Here is a 25,709-nt window from a genome sequence, read left to right as displayed (position 1 = left end):
GTTACAGAAATTAAACTATATGAAATGAATTCAATCAGTGTATTTAGGTGTAACAGACTATGTTATTCATTCTGTAACTTGGAGGAAATTTCATGTACATTGTAAAGTATATACGTACTGTATATTGAATATAAATAGTTTGTTTTAAAAAATTATATTTTACCTATCAAGGGAAATTTATTTTTATAATATCACAGAAACATTACAGTATGTGCATCCTATGCTTCACTTTAGCTTGAAAATTGTCCTAATGTTGCCAAATTTACCATTTTTGCCACGCTGGCTATTTGCATTATAAATAACGAACCTAATAATGAACATTTTAAACACATTGTGCTAAGGGCTAATTCATTTAAAAAATATATTTAATCTGTAATAGCTCCTAGTCATTGAGTTCATTAATTGAATATCAACTATATTACACACACGGCTATGGTTAACAGATTCATTATGATTTTTTATTCAAGTCTGTGTTCAAATTTGATGTAAACCTGCATGAAAAAGCGAAGTAATAAGCCAGGTGAGTCCTGCTGCTGAACTTACTGTATGAGTTAAAACAAGTGAATTGTCAAGTATGATTGTTTTTAACAATATTACTTAGTAATGTACACAATCACTTATTATACCTACATCATTACTGTTATTATGCATTTATGTACACTTTCACTTTCTCCCTCAATAATATGTTTAAGTTCAAACGTTGTAAATAGATCAACAGAGGAAATAGAGAGCCAATGAATGCTGGTCAGTTGGCATTGGGTCCAGTCATTTTTGAGTTCCAGTACAAAGTTCGGTTGGTAACATTAGTTGACAAACTGAGTAGTGAAACCATCCGTTACGTTGAAAAAAATTAAAGCTTTGCAATTGGCAAATATATTACACTGAGCGAATTAGTTTGACAGCTTGTTCTTTTGAGAAAGGACCTTGTTTTTTTTGGCCCTTTTTTACTTTTCAATATGTTCAGTGTACTTTTCCAAAGTTTCGAATAACTCATTAAATCGTGTCTTTTGCTTAGTGCTAATCCTAGTTGATTGTTATTTCTGTATTCGATTTAAAATAATGATGTTGCACCAGTCATAATTACAATTACCACACTCTCCTTGGCATCACAGTCAGTCCACTGGTCAGCTATGCAATCATTAATTAGGTCCCTTGGCAGTCATGTGATTCATGACACCCTGTACTGCCGTGCCATCGAAATCAATTCAGCCAGCCTGCTCAGCCATCCCAAAATGCCTCGGTGCCTGTCTGCTTCTGAACGCCTGCCATTTTAACGCTTCTCCTCTCTTTGTTCTCTTGCAGTTGGAAAGACGTCTCTGATCACGCGGTTCATGTATGACAGCTTCGACAACACGTATCAGGTAGGAAGCTTTATTCCGCCGTCATCCTGTCAGCCACTTCGGTTCATCTTCCTTCATTACTACAACCCATAGTGCAGAGTCAAAGGACTGTCACACTCTTAAGTATTCACCACAGAAACCGATCATGTGGGACGAGTGCGGAAGCGAGAACCGATTACAGAGACAGGGCGCAGACTGAAGCCGTCCCCAGGCTTCATACATTCTGAATGAGTCTGTATTGAAGGGCAAGGCATTCTCTTGTACTTTATTAACTAGATATTAGGATTTAGATTGTATAATACCTGTACAATATGACAATGTAATACCGTTGGGTGATATTACAATATAATACTAATGTTGATATCCAAACTGATTGCCCAATACTCTTTATAAATGCTAACCGCCTGTGTGAATAGTACACAGGTATTAAACACTGTACACATATACTGTATCACTGAGGGCAAAGTGCTCTCTGGTTGTGGGGATGGGTGTAGATAGTGTTCTTTTCCCTCAATCACAGCAATCTCGGCCATTCCTGAGCCACATGTAAGTGAAAGGGGGCAGATAATGCTTTCCTCTCCAAGTGTGTTACACTGAACTATGATGCTTCACTGATTACCGTCTTTAGGACGAGGCATGGGTTGTTTGGTAGATGGCGTATGATAGAGAAGTACTGTAGTAAGTATGTGGTTGGGAGAAAAAAAAAAAGAAAAAGAAAAGGCTGCTCAGCTACTTAAGAAGATTTTTGCACAAATGCTCGTGAGGGCTCCTCATGGGGATACTTGGTATCATCCACATGTTTTTGGTTTCATTTTTCATTAAATAAATAATGGTCCAGTGAAAAGAAATGACATTATTGTTTGTCCTACCCTGTTTTTGCCTAATCTTGAGACTTGCTACCATCGGATTATTATTTATTTATTGTTTTTACACAAAAACACATTGAATTAAAAAAGGGTGTACTAACTTTTACACAGTACAGTTTAGTTAGGTTTATCTTTAGGAATTTTGGGCTAATCATATTTATCCGCCACAATTAACTACATGATCAATTAAATTCTATAATATGTTGCCACTAAATATGCATGTAGTGTGCAGAGCCCTTAGCTTTAGCAGTGATTGTTTTCTTAATGTGGGCTAGAAAAAAGTAAGCCAAGGATGTTTTAAATTTCTCCAGGAAACTGCAATCAGTATGAGGTTCGTATTTTACAGTTCAATCTGCAAGTGGCCTTTACAGAACAGAGGGTAGAGCTTTGATATCTTATCTGAGATACATGAAGATGTGGCTTTTGTATGTGTACTGTATGTGTGTGTGTGTGTGTGTGTGTGTGTGTGTATATATATATGAGGATGGGGGGGATAAAAGGAGATTTAAACATACCAGTTCAAAGAGACATCTCATAATCCTGCATCGCTATAGAGCATTCAGAAGCTCATCTTGTTCTCCCGCATGCACCCTTCTCTTTTTATTGCTCTTCCTTTTTTATCTTTACTCTAGCATTTTTTACCCCCCTTCTCTCTCTCTAGTGCTCTATCTTCCTTTCTCCTCTTGCACTATTTAGCATTTTTTTTCCGCTTCTCTCCTCCTCCTTTCCTTTCTTCTCTTCTATTCTGAACTTGGACAGGCTTTCCGTACCAGAATAATGCATGAATAGGAGTTTTGGAAAAGTGCTGATGTCAAGCCGTATCAAAAGGAATATTCTGCACAAGAGTCTTTGGAATTATTAATGTTCTCTCTTTGTCCTAGATGTGTTGTGCACGCTGCACAAAAATTAAAAACCCGAATCTCGTCAGCCCACACTTGCGCTGTCAGTCCTTACTATTACATCCCATTACACCCAGCCTCTCCCCACTCTACGTGCTGCTCGCTCGCCCCCCCTGGAGCTGAGGATGGGTTTGCGTGTCATGACCCGAACAGCTCCTTTTAGACGCACACTGCAGTATTATAGCGTCATGCTGTAATAAGATTACACAAGCGCTTTGTGTGCTGGACAGTGCTGTAGTGCTTGATGGGTCATGCTCTTGCACTGCCTGCTTTCTCAATTCAATACACAGCACAGTGTTTATCTCACATCCATACATGCCTGTTAAACTTGTCCTGTCTTTAATGGCTGGTATTAAAACTTATCACAATCAGCCGTGTCCATTAGTGGTTAAAGCTGTACTACTACAGAACCTGTTTTATCTTAGTACTGCTTACTTTACACCACTGGTTCTCTTGATGTATCGGTGAAAATCGCGTCACAGTGGTAATCACACAGCCCAGCAGCTTAATGTGATGCTATCCTGCTTATCCAGAGAGCACAGCCGGTTTTGCGTTCTTGGTATTCCCAGCCATGGTTCACTGTGGCATTTTTGGAACTGAAGTCAGGATACACGATCAGAATTTAAAGTTGTGACCTCCTGACAATAGTGTAAGTGCTATTCTGTTGTATTACTCAAGTAAAAAAATAAATAAATCCCAGTTCTATTCCTCCTAAAGGAATTTAGACCAAAGCACAAGCAAGTTCGTTATCTTAACAAGGGCTGGAACGAAGGATTGACATATTTAATCACAATTATGTAAATGTGTCAATTTGCAGGGGATGTAAAGTAAGGATGCATTGTTGTTGAGACCCCCAAAAGCCAGAAACTGTTCTTCAAACTTAAGGGAAAGACCTAGTAAATCAGTGCTCCTGTCCAACCACAGAAGCGCAAATCCTATACACAACCATCTCAAAAGAAAAAATTCTAGGACTCGCTGACTTTAACCCTTAATTCTGGTGAAGAACCACATGGCGGGTTTGCTAAGTCAAAATTTAAATGTTTTAAAATGATTCCAGATCATTGCGTGGGGATCAGGGTCTATGCACGGATCAGTCACAGATCCGCCAAGGACCCATCATGGTTTATAAAAGGTCCTGTCATGGAGAAGGGGACTGTTTAAAAAGGCTTCTACTGTAAATGTATTTTTAAATTATTTTATAAATGTTTCAGGGTCCAGGACGGTCTAATTGACTGGTTTGTATTGGATTGAGCTGGACTTGTGATATTTGTTACAGGTGCCAGTGTCAGGACCTCAAGAAAAACACATTTGGAGAAAAGTTTTTTATAGATTTTATAGATTTTTATGTTTAAATGAATGTCTTTATATACACTACCGCTTAAATGTTTGGGATTACTTGCAAAGTCTTTGTTTTTCGTTACTGACATTCAATATGTAATTGACAGAGGTCAGCCTTTCTGAAATAGTTCTTGCATGAACAGTATTGTGTCAAGTTCATTTCAAAACCCTTTAATCTCCATGATGAAACTGGCTGTCATGAAGACCATCCCAGGAAAGCAAGACCAAAACTTACCTCTACTGCAGAGAGGAGAACTTCGTTTAGAGTTACCAGCCTCAGAAATCACAGATTAACAAACAGCACCTGAGATTAGAGCCATTATGAAGGCGTTCAGATCATGAGTAGCAGATATTTCTCAACATTAACTGTTCAAAGGAGATTGTCTTAAAAAGATAAGACATAAAAATAGAAATACCTGTGGATTTAGAAAGTGCTCCCAAACCTTTGAGCAGTAGTGTATATATTCACTTTTTAGAATTTTTTTTTATCCTAAACAGGTGAGGTATTAAATATAGTAACTTCACTGACCTTGCTTTGCCACATAATATTGACATTAATTAAAAATTTGGGGGACATTTTAAAATGTCTTAAAATTTTGAATTTTCAATGTGTGCACTATAAAGAGTTCAAAGGAAAAGACCGAGTATTTATTACAGTGAGGTTAGTCTAAGTACCAGGTACTTGTTGTGTTTTAGAGAATGGTCGCAACATCCACACGTCCCACGCCAATCGACTCATCTACATAATAGACGTGATCAATTACATTGTTGTTCCAACCCGAATTTAAACCACAGTGACCCTGACAAGGACAAAGCAGTTATTGATGAGGAGTGAATAAACAACATAAGCGTGTCACTCCATGTGACAGCAGCCAGTGTCCTGTCAGGTTAATGAATGTGGCTTTTATTTCTTTATTTATTTATTTTAACCTCCATATCTCAAGGGTCCTCTCAAGGTTTCTTCCTCGTGTCATCTCAGGGAACGTTTCATTCAACATCTGACCTCTTACTCCCACCTGTATGAGAGTAAAAACCAACAGCTCTGCAAATTTTAATTTGGTCCTGTGCTCCAGATGCAAGTTGTATAAAATGGCCAGGTGTTACATGTATTAAAATAAAAATCATCGTAAAAAAAGTCCAACTTCTCTGGTGAGTTCAAAAAAGTTCAAGAGCTCACCAATCACGATTAGTATCAGTGATTTGTAAGACAACATTTATTTTTGACTAATAATTTATTACTTTACATTTTGCAATTTTTTTGTGACACTGACACTATTAACAGAAAAATATAAGTACATCAAGATCAAGATAAATAGGTATTATAATCAATGAGATGCCCTGATTATAACGTTAGTTATTTTAGCAGGTTCTTTTCACTGCGCAGATGGGCCTGCGTTTCTTAAAATTTCAAGATTCAAAATATCTAGCTTCATCTAAGAGCCACTAAAACAAAATGTAACTGCTAAGAATGGTAAAAAAAATCCATTTAATTATGTAGTGTAATTTTTTGGTTCCAAAATTGATTAAAAAAAATAAATATTTTTTTTAACTATGTATGTTTAGAACTGAAACAAAATCTGAATAAAAAAATATCTTAAAACCTAATATCGAATCAGGATAGTTATTAAATCATGATATTAATCACGCCAAATGTCTCATTCATGAACCACATTTGCATATGAGAGATTTAGAGCTGCTCAATTAGTCACAGAGAAATCCAAATCGTAATATGGACAAGTGCAATTAACTAATTGCAAAAAGCTGAAATTTATTACAGGTAATATATTGGAATTTATGTAGGGTTTGTCAACAATTTAAGCTTTTATTATTATTTTTTTATTTTAATAAATTTGAGATGATACATTAATATCCTGTTAATAAGATAATTTGTGCTGTTATTTGCTGTTGACTGGATGAAGTGATTGAATACAAAATAATACATTTAAAAGTAAAATATCGCAGTTTTTATCAGATCTTAATATCTGTCAAAATAAGTGCAATGATTTTTTTTTTTGTTTTTTTATCAGCCCATGTAGCCCTAAAGAGATTTGCATTTTTCTCTTTACTTACCCTGGTGATTTCAGTGCTCCACAGTCCATTTTTTATACTCACTAGCAAAACTAATGAAGGCTGCACAGCTGTTTAGTCCCAATCCCTTGAGTTCTCTTCGCATTGTGTGTGTGTTAATGCTCTTATTTTCACTATTAAAAATAGTTTATTGCTTTTCTTTATTTGTATTTTTTTAACAATTTGATTTTGCCAAATGTTTAAGGGATTTACGGGGATCTTTGGGGGAAAAAAAATCCAACCACACTTCTTTCTCAAAGACAAAAATTCCCCACTATCCTTCCAGGTTTTAATAACACATTCAACAGTTCTTCACCCTACTTTCGCAGTCTCCTTACTCGTATTCCTTGCTTGTTGCAGGCCAATAGTTTGACCTGTCTTAAACAGAGTTAACATCTTTGCCATGAGTAGATGATATTTCCTCTGACCTGGGTGTTTAAGAAATCAGAAGGTCCTCACTGCACCAGTTAGGGTAAAATAATTTGTTCTCAATTTTTAATCATTACAGTAATTGAGTTATTAAATTGTGTTAAAGTAGATAAATATGACAGAATACAAACCGGTACATTTAGTAGTTAGATATTGCAGGTTAAATCTCAATACATGTCAAAATAATTAGAAATTATAAATTTTTCATCATATTCTGCAGCCCTTGATAGATTTGTGAATGAGAAATATCAGTTGCTATCAAATCCTTAGGTATTGGTAGGTATTTGGTTAACCTTACTTTGTTACATGTGTGGTTCTAATATGAAGGAAAAACAGTAAGAGTTGTCTAATTGTGTCTGGTCTGAGTGCGTGTGTGTGTGTGTGTGTTTTTCGCAGAACCTTTATAAAGCCATGAGTTATGATGCGGGTGTGTTCCCCGCTGCTCAGCTTGGTGAGGCGTAACACTCTGGTAGCTCTTAGTGAGCCCTTCTTTCTCTCTTGCTAGCCTCCAGAGACCGCTGGCTGTTAATTAGCGAGCAGTGAACAGAGGTGGCTGCATTAAACATGCGCTGCTTTTTCTTTCACACCAGTGTCATTCTGAAAATACTGGCACTGACACAGGCTTTATTGCTTCACCTCTCCCAATGAGCTAAGGGAATATGGAGTCTTTTTCACCTTGTCCCTCTGCACCAGATGTCTGTTTCAGGCAAATTTAGAAGCAATGGCTGAAAGAATCTAAAATGAAATAAGTAGTCAAGACAAAGAGGGTAATGTATATTTAATTTATGAGGGGGTGAGATGATGAAAGGAGGAGAATTTGAGGAATTTGAGGACAAGGAGACTCCTGAAGGCTCCCAAAATCAGCAATGTGTAGTCAGAGACGTAAAGAGGCGTAAAGAGCAGATGGCAGATGCAGTAATCAGATGAGGTGTTTTCATCAAATCTTACATCCTTCAAAGCTTAACATTTATTTGATTTAGTTAGCAGGCATTTTTATTCCAAGCAAATTTTAATTATAATTACATATTTTCTCATCTGCCTTTTTTGCATTTGGAGGATTAAAGATCTGTCCACTAGGGGGCGGGTCAGAATCGAACCTTGTCTAAACCGAATTTAACTCATAGTTGACGAAGTTAGAGGCAGTAAAGTGTAGCAAATGATATAGCAAATTATAAAGAGACAAAAAAAGAAAAATGCACTGAGATGAGACAAATTCCAAGGAAACGATAGAGACTTTAAACTAATGTGGCAACTCAAGATACAGGTGACCACAATAAGTTAACAAACTAATGATAAAATAGATTAGAGATCAAAAATAGGGTGCATCTAAAATGTAAGAAATAATGTAATCAGACGTTGTAGACCAAATTAGATGCCAAATTAAAGGTTTATCATTGTGATCGGTACACTACTTGGAGCTGCAATACATTCTTATAGGACACCCTGGGTGTGGGGCAGAAATACATTTTAAGGCACCATGCACACACATTCACACCTAGGAGCAATTTAGTGTAGCCAGTCTGCCAATCGTTATGTACTGACATATTGTTAATGGGAACTGTAGTGAATTATTTAAAACAACAGGGAGACATTACCGGCCTTTCCCTTATATCCATGAGCTTTTCAAAAGGAGCTAAAGGCTCACCTGCTGGAACAGACAGCAGCATGTGTGAAACGTGTGTAAAATGCCAGCTTTTTAAGTCCATCGATCTCAACCCTGCTCTACCACCTACAGAAAATAGTGTACATGCCTCAGCTTGGGAGTTTGTTCTACAGTGTGATGTCATCCTTCTTTATTAGCACCGCATCGAGCCGCTGCCTTCTAATCAATAAGGCTTAATTAAATGCTTTTTTCCTGTTACATGGCTATTTGTCTTCAGATATTTATGCCAAACTGTGCAATCTGCCCCAGCTAATAGTGACTCCAACTATGGATCCACAGGAAATTTCCGAATTTATAATGCGTAAAGCAGAGCTATGAGCGTCCGATTCCGTTCTTTATGAATAAAATATTGCAGTATTTGAAGTATTTTGGCAAAGTTACACAGATAAACACCATTTGCATCTTCATAATATGTTAGTTTCACTGTTTTTTTTTTGCAGGGAAGAGATTAGTTCTTTTCATGTGCCTAATTGCTCTTTTCATGGAGATTAGCTGAGTGCCATTTGATTTATCTCTCCAGCTATTTTAATTTTAATTTCATGGCACTGTTTGCTCATGAAAAACAAAGCCATGTGATGTGTTTCTAAAGCGCAGGCTATAAATGTATTAATATAATAAGCATTTAATAATAAATAGTGACAAAGTAGTTAGCACTGTGCAACAACTAGTTAGCATTAGCATAACCGCAATTAGCCTAATCTGCAAGTCACGGAGAGAACATGTATACAGACCCAACATGGTGATCGAACCCAGGACCTGGAGGTGCAAGTCAACAATGCTAAGCACTAAGTAACCGTGCCGCCCATCATGCCCAAAATGTATTATATCATTATATTACCCATGTCCTTATCTCACACTATGGAAGTACTGTAGATATAGCATATGATGCTGCAGAGCAGAAATTATGGCCTCCAGGGTTGAGGGTTCAATTCCCGCCTCAGGGGTTAATTTGTGTCCAAATTAACAGTAGTGTGTGAGTGTGCCTTGCGATGGATTGGCACCTTATCCAGGGTGTACCATGCCTAGTGATCCCCCTGGGATAGGCGCCAGGGCTCCCACAATCCTGCACAGGATAAGTGGTTTAGAGAATGAATGAGAGAGAAAGAAAAAGAGATTAGTATTCTCTCTCAATCACTCATCGTCTATACCATTTTATCCTCTATACAGGGTTACGCCAATTCAGCACAGGGTGCACACACAGGCCCGTGTGCGCACACACACACACACACTATCTGCAGTTTAAGAATGCCAATTAACCTAATCTGCATGTCTTTTGACTGTTGGAGAAAACCGAAGCACCCGTTGGAAATCCACCAGACACAGGGAGCAAACGCCATATACCCACGAGGCGGGAATCGACCTCGGACGCTGGAGGTGGAAGGTGTCGGCTCTAACCACTACGCCACCATGCCACCTGATAGTATTCTTGAATACTTAATATTTTTTTGTGCATTTCCAAGCCAGTAACAATATACAGCCATGTCCAAAAGTTAGTACCCCCTCTTTTAATTCTCTGTTTTCTATAAACAGTCAAGGCAGAAAATTACTTGTGGACTGTCTGCAACATTAAATGTAGCAACAAATTAATGAAAAGTATGATGTCATTCTTTAATGAAAAAAATTGTGTTAGCTAATTCCTGTGGTTTTAAGAGAAACAAAATCACTTCAGGGTGTGCTGTTATAAGATAGCAATCAAATAATGAGTGGTGTGTTGCAGTTCTCACCTCAAAAATAATCATTTTGTACATCATTCATATAAATATTTAAATATTTGTTAGTGTCAGTGTTCCTGATTTATCACATGACCAGTTAAGCACATTAATGTTAAGCCCGTGCAGGCACTGAGATAATCTGGTGGCCAGTGTTCATGTACCACAGACGTTAATGCTGAACTTTCTGAAATTTAAATGCGATAGCTTTAGCTCTTTTTCAATAAGATGCACTATACACACATCACATGACATAATGCGGCAGGTTGGCTGAGCATGATGCGTAAATGACTATTAACTGTGTTAGGAACTGATTTTCCCTTCCGGCCCATTAGGTGCTCTTTTCTTTGTTTCCTGCCCTGTGACTTTGGAGGGTTAAAAGGGAAACAGCTCTATAAGAGACTTGGACCAAGCATCTGAGCTATTTAATTATTTAAATAAGTATGAATAATTTGTTCTAGATACATTCATTTGAGCACCTCTCTCTCGCTGTGCTGAATTCCATATTTAACACCGGGGTGAAAGAGGTAGCACATTTTCTTCTTCAATCGGTATATATTTGAGTTTTAGATTGAAAACATTTGGCACACATGAGAAATTGCATTATAAGATTAGTTGGTTTGCAAAGTGATTAAAAACTGTCAGAGAAAATTGACATATAAGAGAGAGCAGAAGAATAAATAAAAACAGGCATACATGGTCAATTAAACATGTTGGTGTTATACAGTATGTATGCGAAGAAATAATCCATGCATTAAATATTATATGCATGCTTAAACATAATCTTTATTTTAAAACCATAATTTCTGCTCTGCAGCATCATATGCTATATCTATGTCCATGGTGTGAGAAAGGGCTGGGCAATATAATGATATAATACACTTTGGGTATGATAGGCGGCACAGTGGCTTAGTGGTTAGCACTGTCGCCTTGGACCTCCAAAGATCGAGTTCGATTCCCGCCTCGGGTCTGTGTGCATGGAATTCGCATGTTCTCTCTGTGCTTGGTGGGTTTCCTCCGGGTTATCGGGTCTCCTCCCACAATTCAAAGACATGCAGATTAGGTTAATTGTTGTTCCCAAATTGCCCATAGTGTGTAAATATACGTATTGGTGGTCCTACTACGGTTGCACAAATAGGAATAAATACAATGGTCACCATTGGCCTCCACAGTACCTAGTTGGAGGGGATAATGTACCTTTTTACAAAAAAAACAGAACCTAACAAGAAGCAGCTAATTCAGTGTTAAACTTTTGTATTGACTTTTTAAAAATATTTACTTTTTCTATGTATTTGTGGTAAAAATGCAATGTTGCTGCTTAGAGAATGTATAAAAGAAATACAGTATATAAAATTATTTAATAGCGAAAGTTTCCATAATAACACTCAAATCTAATGGAAAACCAATTTCAGGTTTCTTAGAGCTGTTCCGAGTCCTGAGCTTATATCCATATATCCACCTTATGGCCTGGCTGTAATAAAGTTTTTAATCAGTAGTATTGGTGTTTTATTCTCTATAACAGCTAAAGGAAATGTGAGATTTATAAAAATATGTTCATGTCCCTGTCACTTCTTTTCTCATTATGGTCAAAATACAATCTGCTACATTAGAGACTCATGAACTAAGAGTTCATAAAAACTAAAGCTTATTCATTTAAACACTTTAGGTTTATTTCTAGTAGATAAAGATAAAAGATAATGTTCCGACACAGTCATAGGCACAGAGCAACGGCAACTGTTGCACAGCACTCAGGCTTGTCTTGTTCTGTTTATCAGCTCTTTTGTGTTGCATCAGGCCCAACCCCACCACCAGACAGAAGAGGACAAGCTCCTGGCTTATCTGCTGCCAGGGATTACTTTGCTGATCAGCTCTCTTGGCTCATCGATCCGTTCCAACATATGTACCCGAGGCACAGCAGTCCATCAGCACAGACCATGTCCACACCTCAATATTCACACTAAGCTGCTTACAACCCTAGCAGAGATGTAGTGTTCAGATGTGTGAAAACACTCTGCAAAACTATCTGTCTCTCAAACTCTGTTTATTCTTCTTCAGCACTTCCAGCTGTTCGTCCTCTAAAGACATGATTAATACAATGCAGACTGAAGGAGAATAAACAGTTTGAGAGACAGATAGTTTTACAGAGTGTTTATACTTTTATTTTATGTTTAAGTTACAACATTACAAAGAAATTCCTAAAAGTCAGACTTTATTGATCGCTTGCAAACTAATTTAATTCAACTGATTATATGACAGCGTAAGGTGCCCAGATCTATGATTCATATGTTTATTATTTTGAAGAGGATCCGGTATCATTTTTTTTTCCATATACTTGTTTCTTTCGGCCATCAAGACCAGAATTCATCATTTTTAAAATTCCTAATTCCACATAGGCTTTTTTTTAAAGCTTTAACTGGAAAAAAAGAAGAAATATACCTTTTACAGTGTTTTTCTTATCACTAGAGCAAGCAGTCTAAATCAAAAATGCTCCAGCTAATCTGTAATAGAAATGGGAAGTCCAGCTCTCTTCAGCAAGCCAGATCATTCGGCTCAGCTCTGCAATATGACCCGGAGTTTGGCCAAATGATGCTGCCTTATCTGAAACGCTACCATAGCTTGAATTGATAGATTTACACTACCCTGACAAAAAAGGTTAAATACTAAAGGGGTAAATGGGCTATAATTTATTATTTTTTGGTACTTTATTATAACATATATTTATTGGAGAATTGAGCAGGAGCATATTCCGATATTTCCATAAAATAATGTTTTCAGATTATTATCAACAAAAAGAATGAAACAATTCCCAACTTGTCTGTCTCTGCAAGTAGTCAAAAAATAAAAAATAGCATGTACTGGCAGATCAGCAGCTCATTGGGCTCCCAAACGACTCTTTATTTATTATTACTTTCATCATTTATAATTCAGCCAAATTAGCATATAATTAGCAATCTTTTGACCTATGATTGGTGTATTACTGAAATTATTCAATGTATTTAACATAATCCATTACATTACAATACATTACATTACTTACTCATCTTCTATACCGCATTATCCTGTATTCAGGGGCGGGGGGCCTGGAGCCTATCACAGGAGGCTTAGGGCATGGGGGCACGAGGCAGGGTACACCCTGGACAGGGTGCCAATCCATACACACATACACACACTCACACAACCATTCACATACTCCAGGCAATTTGGGAACGCCAATCAGCCTAACCTGCATTACATTACATTACAATAAATAACATTACATTACCTTATATGCAATATGTTTATTAAATGTAATTATGTTAAACTTTAGAAATGACAGAATACCATAATTTTACATTATGTTTGGTAAAAAATGTTCAAACATCCAGCCCTTATATATGTGTAATGAATGTTCATGTTAATGGAAAAAATGACAAAAGAAAAAAGAAACTTCCCAACTGTGTTTAACTGATTGCACTTACACTACAGTAGTTAGTAACCTAGCAAACCTAAGTAGTTAATGACGGAAACTTCAAAGCACTTTTTGTAAGTCGCTCTGGATAAGAGCGGTAAAGTTACGCAACAACAACAACAAAAAAACTATCTAAAAAGACAAACGATTTAAAACGGACCACACTCAACACAGAACATTCAGTCAGTACATGGAGTGCCCGTGGGCAACCTGTGTGGTGAAAAGATCACCTATCTTTCTGTGGTGTTTTAACAAAATTTGCATGTCTTAGGACTGTGGGAATAAAGCAGAGTAAATGGAGCAAACCCACTAAGCATGTGGAGAACATGCAAACTCCATGCAGAGACCAGAGATGGAAATCGAACCCTCAACCCTGGGGGTTCAAGGCCACAGTTCTAACCACTGCGCCACTGCGGTGTACAGTATGAATAACACAAATGGAAGCTGGCTCTCATCATTTGCGGCCTGGGGTAGCTCAGTGGTTAAGGCATTGGACTACGGTTCGGAAGATCCCAGGTTCAAACCCCACAACCACCAAGTTGCCACTGTTGGGCCCTTGAGCAAGGCCCTTAACCCTCAACTGCTCAGATGTGTAATGAGATAAAAATGTAAGTCGCTCTGGATAAAAGCGTCTGCCAAATGCCTAAATGTCACAGAGTTAGCTAACAGAGATGCCTAGTTCTGACACATCATTAATTTGTAAATGTTGGACATATAATATAAAAGATATGATTAAAGGCAGTCAATCAGGTAATGTTCTGTTGGATCCATTAGGTGCGCAGGATCAGAATCACATCGTATATGACCGTGTCTAGTCAACTCATAAACAGGTCTGAAGTCGGTGCAGGTAAAAAAAACTTAAAATAATGTTTGGTTGTTTTTAAAGGTTGTTAATGCAAAAATAAATATAATGCATCAAAGTACTGTAGATGGGGAGTCAACGTAGTGCAAGCGAATAAAGTAACACGACACAAGGCTGTATACATCTGTATATAAAGCAGATTAGAATGACAGATGAGCGGTTATTGCTAGTTAGTGTAAATTCCTACAGCCCCTAAAGACATTATTAACGGCTTCCTAATGTGTGTCATCCACAGGAAAAAAATAAAACTCATCTCAACATCTGACTTTATATGTTTTCCACAATCCTTAATCAGCTTGAGTGATGTGTTTAATCTTGTTCTCAAGTATTTTTCCTTGTTCCTTGTTGTCTTCTTCTAGGCGACGATTGGAATAGACTTCCTGTCAAAAACTATGTACCTGGAGGACAGGACGGTAAGACTCTTACATTCTGCAGGCTTCTGAGGTTCTCATATCTATCATACAGGGATTTATACCAAAGTGCTGCTGATGACTCTGATTGGCCAAAACATGTTGATTAATTATCTGTTCCAGCGGTTTGTAGAAACATTTTTGAGCTGAGGGCATGACTGAATGTTTATGTCTGCTATAATGCATGTGAACAAACCTTTTACGCAGACATTCCACAACATTAAATGTAGGTATAAATGGATACCATTCTTTAATATGTAAAGGGGCGTTCAAGTCAAACCGGGACGTTCGATTGTGAAGTATAAAAAGTACACAGTTATGAGATGTGAAACTATGTTTATTTCTCTATGTAATCCCCTGCTACACTGATACAATTATCGCAGCGTTTTACTAGTGATGGATGGCCATAATCAGACTTCCCGCCTTACATCTGAAACCCTGGTCTCCCAAGAACCTTTTTAATGGGCCAAACATGTGAAAATGGCCTGGAGTGAGGTCAGGACTGGAGTGAGGTCAGGACGATTGTGCGTTCAGTTCCCACAGACAGATGCGTCTCCTCCATGAGTTGGCTACAAGTCATATGCTGATTTTTAATGATCTGTCAGGAACGACTGCAGATGATTAAGTTAGCAGTGGCACTTATTTTAAAAGTGTATAAAAGATACAGAATAAGATTTAGATAGGTTGCTGTTAAACCTATGTTCAATGTGTAAAGATTTCGAGCTTTACTATATGCAGTGCCATAACAGCAACATCAGTCCATCATGTGGTGCTTAACAGAAAATAACAAAAAGTGAAGACTTAAAACATGGACCTAGAACTGAAATTTCCAAACCATTCTGTGACTTGTGTGTCTTGAGTGTGGAGTTGAGTCATCTCAGACTCTGTGTCGTCCCCTGTAGGTGCGGTTGCAGTTGTGGGACACAGCAGGACAGGAGCGGTTCAGGAGCCTCATTCCCAGCTACATACGGGACTCCACTGTGGCTGTGGTGGTGTACGATATCACAAGTGAGGGTTTTATGTGCACACATATGCTGCATACACTACCGTTCAAAAGTTTTAGAACACATTCTAACTCCATGATGGTTCCTGATTTTTATTTCTTTCTACATTGTAAAGAAATGCTAAAGGCGTCCAAAAAATGCATTAATCTCCTTTAAACAGTTGATATTGAGATGTTTCTGCTAGTTATGCTCTGTAAAGACTTCATAACGCCTCTAATCTGAGGTGCTGTTAATTGGTCATTTTTCAGGCTGATAACTCTAAATGAACTTCTCGTCTGCGGCAGAGGTAGGTTTGGGTCTCGCCCTCTTGGGATGGTCTTCATGAGAGCCAGTTTCATTATGGTGCTTGACGGATTTTGCAAATGCACTTGACAATACTGTTCTTGCAAGAACTATTACAGAAAGGCTGACCTCTGTGTCTTAAAATAACAACTAACTGTTGTTTTTCTTGTTGTTACGTAATTACCTAGGCAAGTGTTGTAAAACTTTTGAACGGTAGTGTACCTTCAGACATGACATGATTCTAGTGTTTATAAATAATTTGTTAAATGTGCGTACAATCTTGAAACAAAAGGAAGGCCTAATTAAAGAGCGAATAAAACTTTATAGTGACGTATTATGTGGGCGAACAACTCAAGCAATGCAATATTACAAAAACTCACTAAAATCTTTATCCAGATTCTGTGACCTGTGACCAGAGCTTACAGAGCAACAAAACGTGTGTTAGTGTGTGCATTACATTTTTCTGTAGTATCAATATTGCTATGAATATTTTAAAGGAACAAGTATTGTGGCTTAGTGTTTAGCAGTATCGGAAGCTTGAATCTCTCCTACAATGCTTGGTGAATTTCCTTCAACTTTCCTTCTACAGTCGACAGACATAAAATATAACCTGATAGGTGCTTCCAAATTGCCTGTAGTGTACGATTACGTGTGTGAGTTTTTTGTGTTCAGAACTGCCTTAATTCTTCATGGCATTCAACAAGGTTCTGGAAATATTCCTTAGAGATCTTGGTCCTTATTGATTTGAGAGCATCACCCCGTTGCTGCAAATTTGTCGTCTCCTCATCCATAATTGTGAATATCCCTTTCCACCACATCCCAAAGGTACTCTATTGGATTGAGATCTGTTGACGGTGACGGTCATTTGAGAACATTATCATGTTCAAGGAACTAGTTTGTCATGATTTTAGCTTTATGACATATACTCAAGTACTACAGGGACCAAATTGTTCCATGAAAATCTCCCCCACACCCCCACACCACCATCACCAGCCTGAACTGTTGATAGAAAGATGGATCCATACTTTTATGCTGTTCACGCCAAATTCTGAAACTACCATCCTTATGTAACAGCAGAAATCAAGACAAAGGCAATGTTTTTCCAATTTTGTCCAATTTTGGAGAGCCATATGAGTTATAACCTCGGTTTCCAGTTCTTAGCTAACAGGAGTTGCACCCGGTCGATTTTCTGCTGTTGTAGCCCATCAGCTTCAAGCTTCAGATGCTCTTCGGCATACCCTGGTTGAAACGAGATGTTGTTTGAGTTATTGTCGCCTTTTTATCAGCTCGAACCATCTCATCTGACCTCTGAGATCAACAAGGCATTTTTGCCTAGAGAACTGCCGCCTACTAGATATTTCCCCTTTTTCAGATTATTCTCTGTAAACCCATGGAAAATCCTAGTAAATTAATAGTTTCAGAAATACTTAGACCAGACCAGCACGTTCACCAAGTCACTTAAATGACCTTTCTCCCCTATTCTGATACTTGGGTTCATTTTTATCAGATCATCTTGACCATGTCTACATGCCTAAATGCATCGACTTGCTGCTATATGATTGACTGATTAGATATTTGTGTTAACAAGGAGTTAAACAGATGTATCTAATGAACTGGCTGGTGAGTGTATGTGTGTGCTTTTGCCCTGTGATGGCTTGGCACCCCATCCACGTTTTTACCCTAATTTGTGCCCCAGGCCCTCTGTAAGCCTACATTGGATAAGCTGTATAGATGATGAATGGATAAAAATACTGTTCAGGAACCACGAACACAGACCTGAGGTGGGATTCGAACCAGGAACCTGAAGGTGCAGGGCGACAGTGCTAACCACTACACCACCGTGCCCCCACTTTAGGTCATCATCTAGAGTATAAAAGCCATATAAGGATGACCATTTTGACTGTTCAGTCCTCAAGTTGTTTGATCATGTCGACATGCTGACCATCACAGGCCAGGAAAAAGTGCATCATTTGTAAAGTGTTCTGATATTGTAAAAATATCTGACATTTTGTTGTAATCTTATTCAATATTTGGTCTTTTTTTATGTTTCAGCCAAAATCAAAAGTGCCCAGAGCTACTGATTCAGTTCAACTCAATTCAAGTTTATTTGTTTAACACTTTTAACAGTAGGGATCTGGAGATAAATTAAAGATGAATTAGCGTACTGGTGTGTGACTAACTCAAACCCAGTACCAGACACTTGTGCACACAGGGCAGATTCTCATAATTCCAACTAGAATATTATGACTCCTGTTTCCGTGTTTAAACCTAACCTGCGTAACTGATGACTTTCAGCCCCCAGAGACCCACTGCTCCATTTTATTCATTCCCATAAACAGATGACGGGTTTATTGACTTTAAATCCCACAACACAGTATATGCACAGAAGAACATGGGGGGGACGTGGTACAGCCACCCTGGGGAAATGAATAGCAAATTATGATTTTATAACCGCTGCACTGAGAGACACAGAGTCAGTTCGACCTTGAAGCAGCAGCAAGGCCATTAATGTCACTCTTAGATGGGATCCAGGATTTGATCTTGATGCTACAGAACCACAAGCTAATCTAATCTTTTTTTGAACCATCAGTGTTTTCTTGGACACCATGATGGAAGTGTGTTAGAATTTGAAAGAGTATCTGTAGCCTACTTTTGCCTATTTCTATATGTTAAGTAATGATGGGTGGTTTGCAAAGAAGTTAAGATAAACATCGGAAGCAGAAAAATCCTGAAAGGTTTTTCGTTGGTATTTTGTATTTAGAATCCTTTAATGTCATTGATGTCATCCAGACAGTGCAACCCATGTGTATTAAGTGAATCTTATCAGCAATCGAGTGGTTTGGCACAGCATAACCTTCTTTATGTGTATACATAGCCTTTGTGTGTATACGAGAGACAGTGTGAATGCACTGCTGCGTTTTGTATTAATGTAAAGGGAATTGAATAACATTGATTATTATAATGCTGGTGACAGCATTTAACGCAATCAAAGCTCATCTATGCTTGTGGGGACCAAAGGTGTGTGGTTCAATCCCACAGTAAAGACAATGTCAGGCAAGTTGCTGAACAAAAGGCCTGCATGGAGGCCCCAGCCGTCAACCCACAGCGCCCAAAGGATCACCGCTAACATTCTGGTGCCAAACACCATAGGACACCCTTAGAGGTCTTGTGAAGAGGACAGAGACACCCTGATTGGACATAGTGTTTTGTGTTTTTATGTTGTAATGTAAAGTAAAGTGAAAATGTATAGTAAAGGAGAAATAATTACTTGGAGTTTTACTTTTGATGCAAGATAAAGCACAGATATACAGTAGCAGTACTTAATACTGTGTTTAAGTAAACAGATGTTTACTTTAGGTTTTATATGCAATACAAAGTATAGTGTTATGGTAATCTAAGGGAAAGTGATATATTTTTTAATGAATTTCCATGATAGATAGGCACTGAAAAAAAACTTTAGGCAGTTTTGGAAAAAAATGTCAAACTATAGTGTCTTAGTGGTTACAGCTATACAGTATATGTGCTTAGGATTCCACCAAAAATTTATCTTGTACCTCCTGCCGTCTCTTTCTCAGATGTGAATTCTTTCCAGCAAACCTCCAAATGGATCGATGATGTCAGAACAGAGCGAGGCAGTGATGTCATCATTATGCTAGTGGGCAATAAAACAGACCTGGCTGATAAAAGGTAAGTCCTGCACACCATTCTGTAAGCTTCTGTTTAATCAAGGCTCGTGTGATCATCTCAGAGTGAGGATCCTCATATTAAAGAAGTGGATTAATGATGCAACCCCCTGCTGCGTAGTTTCTTTAGCTTTAAAGTGATCAAACATGCTTTCAGAGAGTAAAGAAAGCAGATATGTTTTTCTTATTCTATATTTAGATGCATAAGTGTTGGTAAGCTGGAGACATGGTAGAATTAGAAACCAAGCAAATTGATTCAGAGAGCGTCCAGGTTCCGAATTCTGGTGCGTCCTTTAAAGCAATCAGGGTGCATCTGAATAAGATGGATGTAGATGAGGGGAAGATAGTGGGCGGACTGCATGAGTATCAGTATGAAAAAATGCGGTTTATGTATCAAGCATCATGTGTGGTTCAGAGGAAGCGCTGTTTACCTTCATCATAACCTAAATAAAATATATTAATAGTACACACCTTAAAAAAAATCAAGTAAGGAGTTTAAATTAACTTAATTATCAAATTAGGATAATTAAAGTAGAATTCAAATATTTAAGTAATAAGCAATTTACAAATATTTACAAATAAGTAGCAGTGCATTGTAAAGTATAAAGAGAGCCCTGAGATAAGGGTAAGACTTGTAATTGAGCCGCAACCCTAAAATGACCACTGAGTACTTAATAATCTTAAAACTCGATTTGGAGCAGCATTGCCTGCTTGGCATTCTGGGATGTATGAAGGAGTTAAGCCTGTAAGAGCTTTGAAAACCAATAAAAAGGTTTTTTGAAATCAATTATAAATGAAACAGGCTCTGTGTGCAGCATTCCGAGCGCCTGCAGCCTGTCTTGCATATGTTTCTTACTCCGATATGCAAAACATGGTAAATGTATAAGGAGAAATATGATCTCTGTCTAATTGACAGCTTTTTGGGTGGCTTTTAAATCTGAGTCCAGCTCCAGTGGGGATGGGAGAACAAAGAAAATAATTCTGCGTGAAGAGAGCTAAAAAGATTGTCCCAGGAGAGATGGCTACATGACTAATCAACTGTCCGCTCATTTCTGTTAGAAAGCATCTGCACCTTGTGCTTAAGCATACTCGCTCTCATGCTGAGCACTCCCACCACATAATGAGCAGTGGTTCTGAATTCATTACCATTATCTAAAACATTAGAAAAGATCAGGGGCAAATGAGCCTGACATGCATGGACTCACATATGCCTCAGGAATTTACAGTAACATTTGTGAGGGCTCTTTTCTTTTTTTTTAATATATAATCTACTGTACACAAGCTTTTATTTAAGTGAAAATCAGCCATTTGTATTAAAATAGTGTCTAGTGCTCAGTCTGTTGTAATGGTGAGTAAGTTTTCTACTACGTAGTAGACTTTTCCATAAGGACAATCTTGGTTATTGTAGCTCTATTTCAGATACATAGAGATAGTAATAGTAGAGCCACATTTTACAACCGTGGTAATCAGAAAAGCACCTTTATATTGTTATAAGCTGCCTAGCATGAACACTACTGTTGGATGACCGTTCTAATACATTATAATTAATGGCATTGCAATGTAATATAGTAGCAATGTTGCAATGATGTTCACTGTCGGGACAGCAATTTTTTAAAAAGTTGGAATGACTTTGGTAAAATTAATTTTGCTGTATCGTTGAATAAATTACAATTTATTTTTTATGTTGAATAACATCCATTTGCACAATGTCTGACCATATCCGTGGCACCTTAAGAGTCTAACAATGTTTCGTATTCCGATCAAAAATTGACAGCTTCTTGCATGTATCTTGTGTCATACATCTTTTAGTGTTGAAATGTTACCTCTCTGTTAAATTTTCTTTGGAAAATTTTACCGAGAGGCACACATTGTTGGCTTCCATATTACTACATAAGGTGTTTGCACAGTCTCCGAATTATATCAGGCACTGATTTCAAAGACAAGATCTCACATTTGAAGCTGTTCTTTTAAACCAGAGAGAGTCAGTACTGTATATGTCATTTTTTTAGAAAATAAAAATAAACCTCATTTGCCCTCTCATCTGTCCCAACCACTCATCATTCAGCATCACCAGTATATACAGTACTAATCACCATCCTGATCATCTGTCAGCATCTGCACCTGTTTCTCACTTGTTCATGCCCTTATGTTTTTTATGCTTGAATGATTAATTCCTCTGAAACTGGTCAGGTACAGAGACTAGGGAGTAAAAACTTGATGGAACTATTCCTGGGGAACTATTCCTCAAGACTACATTAAAAATACAAGAAAATCTCAATTATTTGGAACCAAAGTATGGAAAAAGGAAGAGGGCTCATGACTTTTGCACAGTATTGTACATTGGCCTAGATGTTATCTTACTGCTGGAAGAAATATGTTTACTTGGCAGATAATTTATCATGCACAGATGATAGATTATCCTTTCAGAACATTTCAGAAACCCTAATAAACCAAGAAGACTGCTAGCCAGTCTAAAGCGATATGCTTTTCCTAGTGATATGAGCTGAGAATACTGCAGTTCATAGGCAAAATCTTCCACAACCACGTTTTGTCGAGGTCACAAAAATAGAAGCATTTATCAGCCGAGCATTAGGACCATAGCTCCACATAGTATCATCATGAGCAACTCATATTCTTGCTATTCTCTGTCTGTAATAATGGAATTAAATAAATGATAAGCATTTAATACATCTTTACACTATGTTAGCCACCACTTTTTATCAGAACTACAGTGGTAAATACAGTGAAACTTCAAGAAACCAATGAAACCAAAGCAATACATTCCTTTGCCAGATAGCTAACTGATATTATTTATGCACCCTTCATATGCCTTGGTAAATTCATCCAAATTTATAGGACAGGGGGCGCTCAATGGTTAAGGCATTGGGCTATGGTCCAGAAGTTCCCAGGTTCAAACCCTACCACCACCAAGTTGGCCCTTAAAGGGAAGCTAGGGCTGAAACTGATGACCTGCCAATCATTAACTCAGTGCCGCCTCTACTCACTTCGCTCATTTTCTTAAAGCTGCTCTGGTTATGTGAACTTCAGAAAGTTGAGATATTGTACACACTGTTCTTGTCTTGTACTTTTTACTGCCGTTCATCTAATCTTGTGTCTAGAGCTACCATATTGGTTTAGATGTATTTATATACTTGAATATTTATTTTCAATTCACACAGAGGAAATTACGAAGTAGTCTTGATTTGACCTAAAGCAAGCCTGAAGTAGGTGAGCTCGAGGACAAGATGGCATGAATGAATGAATAAGCATGACGTCAAGGCAGTTTGTCTGCCCTTACTTCTTAGCCAAATTGAGTGTGGTCATTTTGTAATGAATCACTGCTGGAGAACTGCAGGCTTTTCTACAGTGTGAGTGAACACGAATGCAGCTCTGGGTCGGTTTCCACGACAACTGTGATGGAATGTGACAGGTGTAGGTGGCTGCTGTGGAGTAATTCGATGATAATGAACCTGGTTTGCACAATGCTAACATAGTACAGCACTGCAGGCTGGAGAAGAGAGCCTGCCGTCTCTTTTTATTTGCCTGAGCTTTAATATATATATATATTTTTTTAATAGAACGTGAGCGTGTGTGTATTTGTAAATATGCAGATTGATGTACATGGATATGATGTATGAACATGTTACTGGAATGACTTTTATCACTGCAACGTTGAGTGAAATATCAGTGTTTTTTATTCTCACACTTGTGACAGGCGCTAGCTTGTTTTCTGCCGGTGTGCCTAAAGCAATCACCGTCACACTGATACCTTCCCATGTCTCGATGGATTTAATGTTTTACTGCCTGAAATACTTAGCTAGCTGTTCCCTTCTTAAACATGGTAGTACTAGGATCCAAGATTCATAATGTAAAGAATCAAATATTATTTCAGTTTATTTAGATTTGGTTTAGATTATTGCATTTGGTCATACTTGTTCCCATCATATATGTTTTTTTTTTCTCTTTCGGTGGAGAAAATATATTCTTTCGGGAAAAAAAACAGATGGTTTCAGTCGGTTCCAGATTCCCAGCATGATATAAGCTGAGATTACCTTCCATTAAAGGCCTTGAGCCAAAAAGAAAAAAATAGAAAGAGATACAGAGGGAGATGGAGAGATAGAGTTATAAAGAGAAAGAGAGCGAGAGAGAGAAAGAGAGACGCAGCAGTAACTTAACACTAACCTGTCACTCTGATAGGAATACATTTTGTCATTGTACAATTTAATTTCTCTACATAAGCACTGCACCGCTATAGTATGATGCATTGCAGTTCATTGATGCTTTTAAAGTCTGAATAATGGAACCCTGCCAAAAAGACAAGGTCAGAAAAGGAAATGTGAACTCGATCACCCTGTGGGCCCGACTGGCTCATGCAGCATGTCTGAGCTGCAGTTTGAGCCGATGTGCTATAAAATATTGATGAACTCTACATGGCATGTTGACGCTTTTCTTCTCCAAGCGCGCAGGAGGTTCAGGCAGACATTTTATCTCATCAGCAGTCTTTTTCACTCATGCACTCTCCATTGTCCTTTCAGACACTGAATATTCATTTTATTGTTGGGTAAAATGTCATGGCACTAATAGACATCCTAAGGTTTTTAAAAATCATATTTTAGAGAAATGGGAATTTTGGATTGCGTAAACTCTGTAGAATGATGGCCATGGGTCTTATTTATCAAAGCATGTATAGAACAAATCTGAACTGCCAGGAAATCAGTATTCATCACAGAAACATGCATACAGTACGTTCCATTGTTCATACAGTGAAAATGGATAAATCATGCTCGATTCAAATTGCTCTGCTTGTGTATGGCTATACTCATTTGCATCAAGATACTGTCCTAAAGTAAATCTTTCCTTATATGATTAAAAGATTTCCCTTCAAAAGCTCACGTAATGACAGTGAGGCATGGTGTAAACATAGAAGTAATCACCTTAAATGATAAAAAAAAAAAACTTGGAAAAACAAAACAAGACTAATCTAAAAATAACAAAAAAAATTATGAATAGCAAAATAGTATGAGAAAAGCTGAACACAAAGGCATGGCATTAAATGCATGGTATAGTTAATTAAGCATAGTACAGTACACCTGAATATAAATCAGGGACAGGAAATGTGAGGGCCAGGATGATGACACAACAGTCTGGAGACATGCAGCACCTCGGGAAGAATCTTTACAGCATGTCAAAGGGTCTAGAAGATAAAATTAACCAGCAGTGAAGCTTTTGTGGCGGTGAATAGGGGAGAGCTGTTTGTTTATTAAATAATTTCTTTTCTCATTTTATGTTGTATTTATATTTTCCTTTTTTATCACTGTGTTTATAATCTATTACATTTAGGAAAAAAATATGATTTTACATGTACAGTATAATGTTAGGCATGTAAATGCATGTAAACTATGCCAGCAACAAGTTCATAGCTGGCCAGACTTGTATTCAGTATCTCGTTGAAATGTGCCTGTGGCTAAAAAAATCTAGAACAAAGAACTAAATTGGCAGTGGGCAAACTAATTCAATTGCTGACCCAGTCACCAGGACTTTGGACCGCTTCTTCAAAACACTTTCTTCCTCTATATAACACATCATCGTAAATGGCCCTTAGATTTGCCTTTTATAAGATTTTACTTTAAATGTTATCAGTGTCACCTGTTTGCATCTTGTTGTGTACAGTACATTCAAGTCAGTTATTACGCAGTCCTTTATGCTAAA

At 37.7% G+C, this 25,709-nt stretch overlaps 1 protein-coding gene across 1 annotated transcript in view; it reads left to right on the top strand.

Moving 5' to 3' along the window:
• rab6ba (RAB6B, member RAS oncogene family a) overlaps window positions 1–25,709 on the top strand; it is a 95,039-nt gene that overhangs the window by 48,354 nt on the left and 20,976 nt on the right. The window contains exons 2-5 of the mRNA XM_053499628.1: window positions 1,303–1,361; window positions 14,981–15,034; window positions 15,934–16,039; window positions 19,893–20,004. Of these exons, the coding sequence (XP_053355603.1) occupies window positions 1,303–1,361; window positions 14,981–15,034; window positions 15,934–16,039; window positions 19,893–20,004 (331 nt within the window). The remainder of the gene's footprint in view (window positions 1–1,302; window positions 1,362–14,980; window positions 15,035–15,933; window positions 16,040–19,892; window positions 20,005–25,709) is intronic.

This window comes from Clarias gariepinus, chromosome 6 (genome assembly GCF_024256425.1).
Source record: "Clarias gariepinus isolate MV-2021 ecotype Netherlands chromosome 6, CGAR_prim_01v2, whole genome shotgun sequence".
Taxonomy (NCBI): domain Eukaryota; kingdom Metazoa; phylum Chordata; class Actinopteri; order Siluriformes; family Clariidae; genus Clarias; species Clarias gariepinus.
This window is presented reverse-complemented; position numbering and strand designations above follow the sequence as displayed.